The sequence below is a fragment of the Sus scrofa genome, chromosome 7 (assembly GCF_000003025.6).
Source record: "Sus scrofa isolate TJ Tabasco breed Duroc chromosome 7, Sscrofa11.1, whole genome shotgun sequence".
NCBI classification, from domain to species: Eukaryota; Metazoa; Chordata; class Mammalia; order Artiodactyla; family Suidae; genus Sus; species Sus scrofa.
The window spans coordinates 60,677,930-60,693,640 of NC_010449.5; the positions used below are offsets into that span (position 1 = coordinate 60,677,930).

At 40.3% G+C, this 15,711-nt stretch overlaps 1 protein-coding gene across 7 annotated transcripts in view; it reads right to left on the reverse strand.

The window, feature by feature from the left end:
- The window catches only part of BBS4 (Bardet-Biedl syndrome 4), a 61,447-nt gene extending 46,017 nt beyond the window's left edge, over window positions 1-15,430 (reverse strand). For 2 of the 7 annotated variants that reach the window (XM_021098194.1, XM_021098191.1), the window contains exons 1-3: window positions 15,357-15,430; window positions 7,024-7,075; window positions 1,526-1,622 (exon numbers count right to left, since the gene is read on the reverse strand). Coding sequence is in view for 1 of the 7 variants with exons in the window: in NM_001244787.1 (NP_001231716.1) it covers window positions 7,024-7,075; window positions 15,357-15,380 (76 nt within the window). In the remaining 6 variants the exon portion in view is untranslated. 7 annotated transcript variants of the gene reach the window in all.

A 15,711-nucleotide genomic window follows, 5' to 3' on the forward strand; every position in this document is an offset into this window, starting at 1 on the left:
TCATTAGAATCAAATGTATATTATTTGTTATTAGTTAGAAGAATAAGTTATTATATATAGTAAATGACATATTTCCAGAACATCCGTAACATTCCCAATCTCTAGAACCTTTAAATTCTTTAAGAATTACCTCAGATACAAAAACATACTTTGGACCCAACCCAAATGTCCATCAACAAGTAGAACAAATCGTGATATACACATACAATGGGATATTTTTTTTTGCTCTTTTTTTTTTGCTTTTTAGGCCTGCACCCACGGCATATGGAAATTGCCAGCCTAGGAGTCACATCAGAGCTACAGCTGCTGGGCTACATTACAGCCACAGCAACGTCAGATCCAATCAGAGTCTGCAACCTACACCACAGCTCACAGCAACCCCAGATCCTTAACCCACTGAGTAAGGCCAAGGATGGAACCCACATTCTCATGGATACTAGTTGGGTTCATTACCACTGAGTCAAAATGGGGATCTCCACATACAATGGAATATTGATGCTTAAAAAAAATGAAATTCTGTCCAACATGCTACAACACAGATAAACCTTGAAAACATGCTAGGTGAAATAAGTCAGACACAGAAGGATAAATATTATATGATTCTGTATGATTCTGCCTATATGTAATATCTAGAATGGGCGAATTCATAGAGACAGAAAATAGACTAGAGGTTACCAGAGCTTAGAGGGAAGGAGAAATGGGGAGTTATTATTTAATGGGTACAGAAGTTCTGCTAGGGGTGCTGAAAAAATTTTGGAAATAGTTGATGGTGATGGTTGCAACACAGTGAATGTAATTAATGCCACTGAATTGCACTTTTTTTTTTTTCTTTTTGGCCATCCCACAGCATATGGAGCTCCCAGACCAGGGATCAGATCAGAGTCATGGCTGGGACCTATGCCACAGCTGCAGCAACACCAGATCCCTAACCCACTGTACCAGGCCAGGGATCAAACTGGCACCTCCACAGACACAAGCTGGATCATTAACCCACTGTGCCACAGCAGGAACTCCTATTTTTCCAGAATTTTTTAAAAAATACCTTTCAGAGTTCCCATTGTGGTTCAGCAGAAACGAATCTGACTAGGAACCATGAGGTTTCGGGTTCAATCCTTGGCCTCGCTCAGTGGGTTAAGGATCCAGCATTGCCATGAGCTGTGGTATAGGTCATAGATGTGGCTTGGATCTGGCGTTGCTGTGGCATAGGCCAGCAGTTACAGCCCCGATTAGACCCCTAGCCTGGGAACCTCCATATGCCAAGAGTGTGGCCCTAAAATGACAAAAAACAAACAAACAAACAAAAATACGCTGGAGTTACCGTCATGGCTCAGTTGAAATGAATCTGACTAGCATCCATGAAGACCCAAGTTGGATCTCCGGCCTTGCTCAGTGGATTAAGGATACAGTGTTGCCGTGAGCTATGGTGTAGGTTGCAGATGTGGCTCATATCCTAGCCTGGGAACCTCCATATGCCGTGGGTGCAGCCCTAAAAAGACAAAAATAAATAAAATAAAATAAAAAATACCCTGAAGTGTCCACTTGATGCAATGAAGTGTCTCTGGAGCGCTAGGACACAGGTTTGATCCCCAGTTTGGCACAGTGGGTTAAGGATCCAGCATTGCCTATGATGGAAAAAATACAAATCATTTAAAAAAAAAAAGGTCCAGAACTGCCACAGCTGTGGTATAAATCTGATCTTTGGCTTGGGAACTCCATATGCCTAGGGGTGGCCAAAAATGAAAAAATAAATAAATAAATAACCCTCAAATCAAACCACAAGCTGAGATCAAGTGTCTCACTAACTAACACTCATCCTGGGCTATATAGCCACCCCAAAATAAGTAAGGTCTTCAATGAAGACTCCTTTAAGGACAGAAATACCCCTAAAGTAAATCGATTAATTCTTCTCAATGACAGATAAGGTCCTCAACTAAAAGCAAGAAGAAAGTCATCTGAGGTTACGTCATGGGGAAAAATGAAGAGGATTTAAGTAGCCCCATGAAGGGTATTATTTTCTCAGAACTATCAAGTAGTTTTTGATAAACAATTCCAAATAAGTTGCTTGTTTTTGAAAAATCCTAACATATTTGGACAAAAATCCCAAATAGAAAGTTGTTTATCCCTTCCAGAGTTGATGCTCACTACCCTCAAGCCCAGAGTCAAGCTAGGATGTGGGTCTCTCAGAAAAGGAGGGAAGGTGACGAGGTGGGGGACAACTGCCAAATCCAGACTCAGAACTTCAGTCAAGGAGTTCCCGTCGTGGCGCAGTGGTTAACGAATCCGACTAGGAACCATGAGGTTGCGGGTTCGGTCCCTGCCCTTGCTCAGTGGGTTAACGATCCGGCGTTGCCGTGAGCTGTGGTGTAGGTTGCAGACGCGGCTCGGATCCCACGTTGCTGTGGCTCTGGCGTAGGCCGGTGGCTACAGCTCCGATTCAACCCCTAGCCTGGGAACCTCCATATGCCGTGGGAGCGGCCCAAGAAATAACAACAACAACAACAAAAGACAAAAAATAAATAAATAAATAAATAAAAATTTAAAAAAAAAAAAAAAAAAAAAAAAAAAAAAAAAAAAAAAAAAAAAAGAACTTCAGTCAAAATGCCATGACTGCTGCTTTTTCAAATAAAGTCGTCCTGCTAATCCAACTTTTGTTTGAATTACTCATGTTCAACTCACCAACTTCCTACCTTCTACTTTCAAGTATCATACTATTTCACCAGAGCAGTGATTCTCAACCTGGAACAATTCTGTACCTAGGGGACATGTGGCAATATATGAGACGTTTCTGGTTGTCATAGGTGAGTGCTACTGACATCTACCAGGTAGAGGTAAAGGATGCTGTTAACATCCTACAATACACAGGACAGTTCCCATAACAAACAATTATCTTGTCCAAAATGTCAGTAGTGCCAAGGCTAAGCAAATCTGAACTAGTTTAAAAGACATCAAAGGATTCCACAGTGAAATGTGGAAGCTCTTTGTTAAAACTACTACTTTGAATTTTAATTTGTCAATTAAAGTTCATTAATACTTAAGGCTAATATTTGTCCTGTTTTCTTTTTACTTCCTTATATTTTCTAAATTTCTATAAGCTTATATCAATTTTTCATCAGAAAATCATACTTATATTTTAAAATAAAAACCATTATCCTTTCCTTTTCTATCATCTTTTTTTTTAATTTTTTTTTTTTTTTTGTCTTTTTTTGCCATTTCTTGGGCCGCTCCCGCGGCACATGGAGGTTCCTAGGCTAGGGGCCTACGCCAGAGCCACAGCAACGCGGGATCCGAGCTGCGTCTGCAACCTACACCACAGCTCACGGCAACGCCAGATCCTTAACCCACTAAGCAAGGGCAGGGACCGAACCCACAACCTCATGGTTCCTAGTTGGATTCGTTAACCACTGCGCCACGAAGAGAACTCCTCATCTTTTTTTCTTAAAAACAATTTTCCTTCAGGCTGGCTTTGTCTTTATCTTTTCTACTAACATTTCATCCATCATTGTTTTCTATATCTGGAGCAGGAGTGACCAAAACATGAACTTACTACATTATCTTAACTGGAAGCTCAAGAAATCATGAGTAATAGTAAACAAAGTTTTATACAAAACAAACTATTTTCTGATATCCTGTTCTCAAACAGGTGATATACCTGTACAACATAAAATGTGTGATTCCAATATTTACTTAAATAAAAATATTTTTATCATAAAAGGCAGAGAGAATTAAAAGAGAAATAATCAGTAGCAGCACAACAGAGTCTGAATAAATACAAAGAAATAAAACAGAGATGGAGCATATGGTGATGGAAACAGAATCGAGCTACAGTGACTACTGATTTCTAAAACAACACTGCGAAGGAGAGAGCATTGTCTGACCGTTTCCTATGCATCCTCATTTATACCTGTATCCTTCCAATACTTACATCACTTATTTATATGACTAACTGTGCTCTGCAACCAATAATAACTATCCTTAACTTCTCAAAATTCACTTTTTTATCAGTTGATTAAATCAAACTGATCAATGGTAATACTGTCTCCCTTGTCCGTGACTGGCAGGCTTATCAATTTAGCCCAATAAAAAGGTATTCTTAGGAGATTCCAGGGAAATAAAACCTTTCTTATTATTAAAAGAGAAATCTGGGGAGCTAGACCATATTTCTGGCCTTGGAAAAATTGAACCTGAGGGAATTCCCATTGTGGCACAGGAGAAACAAACCTGACTAGGAACCATGAAGTTGTGGGTTCGATCTCTGGCCTCATTCAGTGGGTTAAGGATCTGGCGTTGCTGTGAGCTGTGGTGTGGGTCGAAGATGTGGCTCAGATCTGCGTTGCTATGGGTGTGGTGCAGGCTGGCAGCTATAGCTCCAATTCAACCCCTAGGCTGGGAATCTCCATATGCCAATGGTTCAGCTCTAAGAAGCAAAAAAAAAAAAAGAAAAAGGAAATGGATCCTGGGAGTTCCCGTCGTGGCACAGTGGAAACAAATCCAACTAGGAACCATAAGGTTGTGGGTTCGATCCCTGGCCTTGCTCAGTGGGTTAAGGGTTCAGCATTGCCATGAGCTGTGGTGTAGACTACAGATGCAGCTGGGATCCTGTGTTGCTGTTGCTGTGGCATAGGCCGGTGGCTACAGCTCCGATTCGACCCCTAGCCTGGGAACTTCCATATGCCGCAGGTGCGGCCCTAAAAAAAAAGTGGGGGGAGCCTGAATGCCATTGGCAGCTATAACTCAGGAAAAGGCAGGCACTGGGCAAAATAGTGAAAAAGCAAAAAGAACTTGGGCCCTCATGTATCCATGAACTGCTTGACCAATCCTGGAGTCCACTATAATTCTGGACTCTTACCTAATTCAATAAATTTCCTTATTGTTTAAGCCAATTTGAGTTGGATTTTCTGCTACTTATTGTTGAAAGCAACTCAGCTAAAACAAGGTCTAAAAACACTGAACATTTCCTCCATAAAATTCAGTAGTCTAGATTTCTTTATTGTAAACATCATAAAAAATAATACAGACAGAAATGCTGTGAATACTCCATATTAACAGAAAAATATAATCAGCCACTCTGGAGAGTAACATGGTAGAACTGTTTTTTTATAATGATTTTTATTTTTTACATTATAGCTGAGTTACAGTGCTCTGTCAATATTCTATTGCACAGCAAGGTGACCCAGTCACACATACATGTATACATTCTTTTTTCTCACATTATCATGTTCCATCACAAGTGACCAGACACAGTTCTCAGTGCTAACATGGTAGAATTATTAAAATTTAAAGTGTGCATTTTCCCACAACAATGTACAAGGACTCATGTATAAGACTATTACAGCAAACAATGGTGAAAAATTAGGAACAATGTACACGCTATCAAAAGGAAAAGAAACTGTAATATATCCATACCATGGAACATTCATGGAAAGCCCTGCAAGATATACCAACTAGCTAAATATATGATAGTTACTGTAATAGCAGAGAGTAAATCTGACTCCACATTGGATCTATTTCTTTTACTTTAACCTTTGTATTCTACTACTTTTGCTTTTAGTTAAGAATGTTGCCTATAGCCCGAAATATACAGGATAGCCCATTCCCAAGGTGCTGACTTTTAAGAGTATACTCTTCCATTCATACACAGATTAAAAGTTATAAAATATGGCCTAGCAGGTTAAGGATCTGGTGTTATCACTACTATGGCTCAGGTCACATCTATGGCACAGATTTGACCCCTGTCTCAGGAATTTCCATGTGCCCATAGATGTGCCCCCTCAAAAAAGTTGCAGAATGGACAGTAACGTTTGTCTTTTTTGGCCTGACCTATACAGACAGCTGCAAGAACGAAGGATTCTAACATCAAGAAGTTCGCAACAACCAACCACAGCCCTTCCTCTTTTAATAAAAAAGAGGCCTGAATTTTCTTTCTTTTTTTTTTTTTTTTTCTCTGAACCAGCAGTATGTGAAAGTTCTGGGGGCAGAGATGAAATTCATACCACAGCAGGAACCCAAGCCACAGCAATGACAACACCAAGCCCCAATCCTGTGCACCGTAAGAGAACACCAAGATGCCTGAATTCTGACTTGGGTAAGAGGGTTCTCTAAGACTTTAGTCCACCATCTTCTGGGACTCGTGTTTTTCCAAATAAAGTCTTATTCCTTGTCCCAATACCTCATCTCCCGATTTACTAGCCTGTTGTGCAATGAACAGAACAAGTCTGGACTCAGTAACATCACCATTTATGTGAAACACTCACACAATAGTGAACTATTTCTATTGCTATACACATATACATGTATACACATGGTATAAAAGTCTAAATGAAGCACACTAACTGGTAACAGTGATTAGTTTAGACTGGATGGTGACTTAAGGAGTATTTTAGCTTTCCTGAAGTTGTTGAAACTTTTCACAATAAGAATAGATTCATATATGCCTTGTGTGTTTAAAACATTTAAGCAGCTTAAAAATAAGGTAAAAATCTAAATATTTAAACTTAGAAAAATACATAAATACTACAGAAGTTTTGAAAACAAAGAAACAAAGCAACAAATTAAAATCTCCCATGTTCACAGTACTTACAGATAATCATGGTTATTGTTTTACCATATTTCTTCCTAATCTTTTTATATGTACATTTTTAGTGAGATATTTATCTATAGACAATTTTTTTTTTTTTTTGGGTCTTTTTGCCTTTTCTAGAGCCAAACTAGCGGCATTTGGAGGTTCCCAGGCTAGGGGTTGAATCAGAGCTGTAGCCACCGGCCTACGCCAGAGCCACAGCAACGCAGGATCCGAGCCACGTCTGCGACCTACACCACAGCTCACAGCAACACCGGATTGTTAACCCACTGAGCAAGGCCAGGGATCAAACCTGCAACCTCATGGTTCCTAGTAGGATTCGCCAACCACTGCACCACGATGGGAACTCCCCAAAAATTACAGTTTTAAAAGCTCCAGTATATATAGAAGAATTAATGACAGACAAATTTATGCGAATATCACATTCAATAAAATTACATACAGACCTTTTTTCAGCTGAGGTTTTTGAGATTCAGCAGATGCAAGAAATTGAGTTCTCTGAAATGCAAAAAGTCTATGTTAAAGTACCACCATAAATCTTGCTAACTTAAAGAAATATTCAAATAACAATCATCAAAAACTCTCCAATCATGCAAGTAATCTATTAAGTGCATACAGGTACAAAGAATTATTTTGAATACGGTTTAAAAAACAAGGAGTTCCCGTCGTGGCGCAGTGGTGAACGAATCCGACTAGGAACCATGAGGTTGCGGGTTCGATCCCTGGCCTTGCTCAGTGGGTTAAAGGATCCGGTGTTGCCGTGAGCTGTGGTGTAGGTTGCAGACACGGCTCGGATCCCGTGTAGCTGTGGTTGTGGTCAGCAGCTACAGCTCCAATTCGACTCCTAGCCTGGGAATCTCCATATGCCGCAGGAGCGGCCCAAGAAATAGCAAAAAGACAAAAAAAAAAAAAATCATGTCGTACTTTGCTTTCCAAACTATTAATAATGCATAATGCATATTTATAATATATAAATTATAATGTTTAGTTTGTAGAATTATAATGCATGATAAAATGTACACAAATAAACGTGCTAGGTTCTTTTTTTTTTTGTCTTTTCTAGGGCTGCACCCACTGCATATGGAGGTTCCCAGGCTAGGGGTCTAATCAGAGCTGTTGCTGCTGGCCTACACCAGAGCCACAGCAATGCCAGATCCGAGTCACGTCTGTGACCTACACCACAACTCACGGCAATGCCAGATCCTTAACCCACTGAGCAAGGCAAGGGATCGAACCCAAAACCTCATGGCCACACCCATAGCATGCACAAGTTCCCAGGCCAAGAATCAAAGCCATGCCACAGCAGTGACCCAAGCTACAGCAGTGACAATGCCAGGTCCTCAACTCCTAGGCCACCAGGGAACTCCCAAATGAACTTTTCTTATATCAACCTTCCATGTTATATATGATAAAGTATGCTATAAGCAAAAATAATGACTGAAATTGTCCAGAAGCAATAAGAGACATTAATCTTTAGATTCTGGATGCTAAAACAATTCTAACCAGATTAAATGAAAATAAATCCACACGTAGATACATCATAGGAACCTGCATCAGGAACAATAAGTTCTTAAAAACAACCAAAGGAAAAAAACTCTATCACCAGATCACCTGCAAAGAAAGGACAATTAGATTGACAGCTGACGTCTCACTGGAAGTGGAAAATAATACCATATGACATTATAATTATCCCCAAGAGTACTGAGTAAAATCAATGTTAATCTAGACAGAAGATCATCAAACTATGGCTCGCAAGTCAAATCCAGTCTATGTCTATATGGCCCATAAGCTAAGAATGATTTTTATATTTTTAATGGCTAAATTTTTTAAATATTTTCTAACACATGAAAATTATATAAAATTCAAACGTCAGTATCTACAACCAAAATTTTAACAGAACACAGTCACACTATTATCTATGGCTGCTTTTGCCCTGCAAATGGATAGCTGTTTTACTTGTGACAGATAATATATGGCCCATGAAACTCAAAATATTTACCAGTGGTCCATTAAAAAGCAGTTTACTGGAGCTCCCGTCGTGGCGCAGTGGTTAACGAATCCGACTGGGAACCATGAGGTTTCGGGTTCGATCCCTGCCCTTGCTCAGTGGGTTAACGATCCGGCGTTGCTGTGAGCTGTGGTGTAGGTCGCAGACGTGGCTCGGATCCTGCGTTGCTGTGGCTGTGGTGTAGGCCGGTGTAGGCCGATTCGACCCCTAGCCTGGGAACCTCCATACGCCGCGAGAGTGGCCCAAGAAATGGCAAAAAGACAAAAAAAAAAAAAAGCAGTTTACCAACCTCCATCTGAACTCTCACACCAGTTAAAACTAATTTTCAAGAACAATGGCAAATTTTAAAAGGCTTTCAGAAAAATAAAATTTGAGACATTTTTAAATAAATAAACTTTTAATGGACACACATTAAGAAATAAACTTTTAATGGATATATATTAGGAAAAAGGAAAATAACCCCAGAAGGGAGGAAGGGAACAAGCAAAGGAATTGGTAAAATATGGAAGTATACTATAAGTATTTACTTACTGAATAAAACAAACAAGAAATATAATTTGTAATGTTGAATTGAGAAACACAAAAACAATAAAAATGAATAACGGCATGAATTGGCAGAAGGCAAATGGTAATAAATCATTCCATGATCCCTGTATTATTAAGGTTTAAGTCTGAACTTTAGGTTAAATACGTATTATTTTTTAAATCTGGCTGCTCATTTAAGGAAGATTAAAGAAAATAAGAAGAAATAAATGAAATTCTCTAGTTAAAAGACAGATTATCAGGAGTTCCCACTGTGGTACAGCAGAAACGAATCCGACTAGTATCCATGAGGATTGGGGTTTGATCCCTGGCTTTACTCAGTGGGTTGCCATGAGCTGTGGTATAGGTCACAGGAGCCTCTCAGATCCCATGTTGCTCTGGCTATGGTGTAGGCTGACAGCTATAGCTCCGATTCAACCCCAACCTGGGAACTTCCATATGCTGCAGGTGCGGCCCTAGAAAGCAAAAAAGTATAATAAGATAAAAATAAAAAAGACAGATTATCAGAATGGATTTTTTTAAATATCCAGATATATGCTAGTTGTACAAAAAAAAAAAGTCTAAAACATAAGGGCAAAGGAAAACAAAGTAAAAGGATGGGAAAAGATATACCAGGAAATTAGAAGCAAAAAAGAAAAAGTAGCAATATTAACATTTAGACAAAACAGACTTCAAGAAAAAAATCTTCATCAGGAAAACAAACAGACAATAGATTGAAGACTAAAATGGAAAAGGCAGATTTTAAAACCTTTAAAAAATATTTTAAGGAGTTCCCATCATGGCTCAGTGCTAATGAACCAAACTAGGATCCATGAGGATGCGGGCTGGATCCCTGGCACCGTTCAGTGGGTTAAGGATCCAGCACTGCTGTGAGCTGTTGGGGGAGGTGGCAGACATGGCTCAGATGCAGCATTGCTGTGGCTGTGGTGTAAACTGGGGCTACAGCTCCGATTCAACCCCAGCCTGGGAACTTCCATATGCCACAGATGCAGTCTGTATCCTTTTATTTATCTTGATTTAACAAATACATAAAACCTAATAAATAATCCATTTTAAAATGGGCAAAAGATTTATAGAAACACTTCACCAAAGAGATAAGGATGGATAAGCACATAAAAAGATATTAGTATCATTATTCATTAGGGACACACAAATTAAAACACCATAACTGCTAATACAAATTCATTAGAATGGCTAAAATCAAAAAGACTGATAGTACCAAGTGTTGACATGGATGTGTAAAAACTGAATTCCCCACACAGTGCTCATGGGAATGTAAAATGGTATAGTATAGCCACTTTAGAAAACAGGTTAGTAGGTCTTTCATTTTGGGGTGTTTTTTTTTCAGCCACACCCACAGCATGCAGAAGTTCCCAGGCCAAGGAATGAACCCATGCCACAGCAGTAACCTAAGCCACTGCAGTGACAATGCCAGATCCTTAACTCGCTGCACCACAAGAGAACTCCTAAATTTCAGGGTTTTTTTGTTTTTTTGTTTTTTTAAATAAACTTATCAGGAGTGCCCATCATGGCGCAGTGGAAATGAATCCGACTAGGAATCAGCAGGCTGAGGGTTCAATCCCTGCCCTCACTCAGTGGGTCAAGGATCTGGCGTTGCCATGAGCTGTGGTGTAGGTTGCAGACGTGGCTCAGGTCTGGCGTTGCTGTGGCTGTGGTGAAGGCCAGCAGCTACAGCTCCAATTAGACCCCTAGCCTGGGAACCTCCATATGCTGCAGGTGTGGTCCTAAAAAGACAATGAAAATTTAAAAATTAAATAAATATATAAATAAAATAAACTTATCATATAACCCAGCAATTACACTTCTAGAGAAATGAAAACACATGCATGCAAGGATCCACATACTAATAAACAGAGTGACATTATTCATAATAACCAAAAACAGGAACAATCCAAATGTCCATCAATTTGTGAATAAATGTCTATATTCATACAGTAGAATACCACTTAGAAATAAAAAGTACATAAAACAATATGAATGAACCTCAAAGCACATGCTAAATGATTCTACTATATGAAACTATAGAAAAGGCAAAAAGAAAAGCAGATCAGCCATGGACTGGGGTTATAAGTAGAGACTGGCTGTAAATGGACACAAGGGAAATTTCTGGAGTGATGGACCTAAGTAGATTGTGGGGACAGTTGTGCAACTATATAAATTTATTATAGCTGATCGAACTGGTAAATGCCATGATGTGTATATTCTACCTCAACAAAGCTGTTTTTATGAGGCTAAAGAATCCAACTATTTTTTGATCCAACTGGGATTTTTTTGGGGGGGCGGGGGGGGTCTTTTTAGGGCTGCAACCACGGCATGTGGAGATTTCCAGGCTAGGGGTCAGATCAGAGCTGTAGCAGCTGGCCTACACCACGGCCAAAGCTACTCGGGATCTAAGCCACATCTGCAACCTACACCACAGCTCAGGGCAATGCCGTATCCTTAACCCACTGAGTGAGGCCTGGGATGGAATCTGCATCCTCATGGATGCTAGTCAGACTCGTTTCCACTGAGCCACAAAGGGAACTCCCAGCTGGGATTTTTTTTTTACTTTTGGAGAACACATTAAGTAATGAATCTAAAAAGGTCAAAAAGCAATTTCATGAGTCAGCAATGCCTCTTTCTGCACAAAGTAGAAATAAATTATAATTTTTTTGATGAGTCTTTTTCTCAAAAGATCTAGGAATTCTGAGATACAAAAGATTCTATTAGCCCATTTAATCTTATTCATAACTGGGATGGAGATATATATATATATATATGTAGAATAAGTTATCTACTTTTCTTGGTTCTTTCTTCATTTTTAAGTAATTCTGTGATTATTCATTCATCTAACAAATATTCATGTAACACTTGATGTATGCTTGGCACTATACTTGAGCCAAATCAACTAGTGCAACAGTAATTTTTGCTTTCTGTTCTGAAAGAATTAATCTTTTAATTTACAGGAAAAAAGATGGGTATCCTTACAAATACATCAAAAATAGGAATTATGGAGTAAAAAATGTTATAAGTATACAGCATGGAAATCACAGCTATTTGCTTTAAAAAAAAAATCTCTAAACCATTTATTATATATGCTTAAATAAAACCTAAATATCAGCCCCCAGTTTTCCAAAGGAACAGGTAATAACCCTGAGTAGTTTGGGTAGCATACCAGAATTTCTGTGTGACCCACGCTGGATTAGTTTTACTCCATTTTGCTGGGATGCCTCCTAGCCTCAAGGCCTTTAGTGCAGAATTCTTAGATGTTTAGTTATGGCTCTGTTCAAAACTCTCTGTGAGTTTTCAGTTTTTTAGTCTTCTCTCCTCCACATCTATATATCTATATCTACAGATCCACGTGTTTTTCCTTTTGTCACAAAATTAAGATAACACAATATACCCCTGTTAAAAAATCACAAGGCAACATGGAGTCAGGTATGCTAAATCCCATGTCACCAAACAAAGACTTAATTACAGTTTTAATTTTCCCAGAAATGGAATCTTAAACCAGTCAATCAGGAATCACCTGATCAGCAATAGTTATGTGATCTGCCTGACATACTTCTGCCATCACCTAAAGGAAAGTGACCCTGCAATAACCAACCCATTTTTTTGTCTATAACTTCCTGTTCCTGCTCCCTTCTGCTTATAAAAGTCTTTTATTTTGTACAGTTCCTCAAAGCGCTTTTCTGTCTGCTAGATTAGATGCTGATTCATGAATCACTGAATAAAGCCAATATGATCTTTAAAATGTACTCAGTTGAGGGGAGTCCCCGAGGTGGTACAGCAGAAATGCATCTGACTAGGAACCATGAGGTTGTGGGTTTGATCCCTGGCCTCAATCAGCGGGTTAAGGATCCAGCATTGCCGTGAGCCATAATGTAGTGGGTTAAGGATCCAGCGTTGCCGTGAGCCATAGTGTAGGTCACAGACATAGCTTGGATCTGGCGTTGCTGTGGCTCTAGCGTAGGCCAGCAGCTACAACTCTGATTGGACCCCTAGCCTGGGAACTTCCATATGCCACAGGTGCAGCCCTAAAAAAAACAAAAGATAAAAGACAAAAAATAAATAAAATAAAATGTATTCAGTTGAGTTTTGTTTTTTAATACCCCACTCCACAACTTTTACTTAAATACACACCATGGAAGTCCTTCCACATCAATATACATACTTCTAACATTCTTTTTAATGGTTGCATAATATTCCTCAGTATAGATATACCAGGAATCATCCATTTCTCTACTAATGGGCATTTGTTTCCAGCTTTTTGCCACTATTAACGGTACTATAAGGAGTACCATGGACCAGGTGCTTATGTTTTGCTTTTATTTCAATGGGATATAGTCTAGGAGTGGCACTACTAAGTCTTTTAGTTCTATTACAAGATGCCCTATCACTTCCAAAAAACTGAAGTTCACATTTCCATGCAGTATGAGATCCTGCTGTACAGCACTGGGAACTTTATCTAGTCACTTATGGGGTATGATGGAGGATAAAGTGAGAAAAAGAAAGTATATATATGTATGTGTGACTGGGTCACTTTGCTGTACAGCAGAAAATTGACAGAACACTGTACACCAGCTATAACAGAAAAAATAAAAATCATTTAAAGAAAAAAAAAGTTTCCATGCAGTGATAACCTGCAAGGTAAGATTACCATACACTTCCACTGTGAACAATAAGCTTGATAATACTGTAGATAGTTAACTTTTTTTTTTTTTTTTTTTTTTTTTTGCCATTTCTTGGGCCGCTCCTGCGGCATATGGACGTTCCCAGGCTAGGGGTCCAATCGGAGCTGTAGCCACTGGCCTATGCCAGAGCCACAGCAACGCGGGATCCAAGCCGCGTCTGCAACCTACACCACAGCTCACGGCAATGCCGGTTCGTTAACCCACTGAGCAAGGGCAGGGACCGAACCCGCAACCTCATGGTTCCTAGTCGGATTCGTTAACCACTGCGCCACGACGGGAACTCCTGAAAATAGTTAACTTTTGACTGAAGTCCTGAAGTTATATCAAAACAAGAAAGTCATTCTCTTTAATATGCTATCAGAGACTCAAAAATACAGGAAAATTCTGCCATCACATTCATATTCTGTTCATCAACACCAACCTGTACCAGCAATGAGAACTAGAGAATAAGGTATGTTTCCAGCAATGTCATATTACCGTTATACCTAACATTTATGTAGGTCAAGGATTTTATTATGTTTTCAATGTCTAAAATCTAGAAGAACTAATAATGCTTTTTTTTTTTTTAATTAACAAAAATCTTTGCTTTAGGTCTCCCAGTCTGTATTCTGAGTTTTCTGATTACACTACAATAATTTGATTTTGGAATACCCATTGTGGCTCGGATGGTTACAAAACCAACTAGCATCCATGACGATGTGGGTTAGATCCCTGGCCTCACTCAGTGGGTTAAGAATTCAGTTTGCCACAAGGTGCAGCATAGGTTGGGGACGTGGCTTAGATCTGGTGTTGCTGTGGATGAAGCTCCTCCTGGACACCTAGCCTGGGAACTTCCGTACTCCATAGGTTCAGCTCTAAAAAGGAAAAAAAAAAAAAAAAAAAAAAAAGTGGACAGTTTCACACTTGGAACGTTACAGAAGTTAGATCTAATTATGAATTTACGCCTCAAAAGTAACTATTACTGGGCCATCCTGAATTAACCTGAGCTATTTTGTATTAGCAGTACGTGGGGTTGAATCAACAACACCTAATTCAGACCAGCTGAATCCCAAAACAGTCTTTTCCTAAACTTGAGAAAACTGTCCCGCCCCACCGGCAGAAGGTAGTGACGCAGAAAGCTTCCAGGATTTGTTTCCTTCAATGTCTAATCCAGGGGATTAACAGAAACTGTTTTGCACAGTGTGTAGTGCTTCCTTTCCAAACCTCATGAGACAGAAAGTATGGGGCTAGGAAAAGAGCCGTTTCTGATGAAAATCTCCCCTTTCCAGCCAGAGCACCTCAAGAGGGGCTCTAGCCCTAGCACAGGCCCAGAACTGCAGAGAACTCAGCCTGTCCCCTGGCCGAGCAGTTCCCAGGAGACTAACCGCTCCCGCCTCAGCTCCACATTTCCCCAGCAGCAGCGGCGTGGGACACTGCCTGCCCACCAGCCTGCCTGGCCGTTCTGCTCCGGAGCCGCTCCGCCCAGCCCCGGCGGGCCTACCCCTGCCCAACCCTGCCTGGCGGCCGGAATACTAAACAGAAATTTAGCGCTCACCGTAGCGAGTCTCTCCTCAGCCATCTTAGCTCCGCCCCCACAATGCGAGGCCGGAAGTCGGCGGTTTCCCAGACAACCAGGCAAACGGAAATCATAGGACTGGGGGAGTAGGGAGGGAGCTGGAAGCAGGGTAAGAAGTAGATCGCCGAGCGGAAGGCTTTGCCTGGGAGGCCCAGGATTCCAGAAAAGAGGCAAGAGTTGGGCACTTTGCTGCAGTCCACTTGACTTTAAAGGAGCCGGTGAGGGTATACGCAGCCAGTGGTCTCCTTCATCCCGGCCAGCGCTTACCGCCCCACTCCATCGTGTGGACGCTGTTTGCGAGACCCCCCCCCCCCACAGCGCTGGGTGGAGTGGC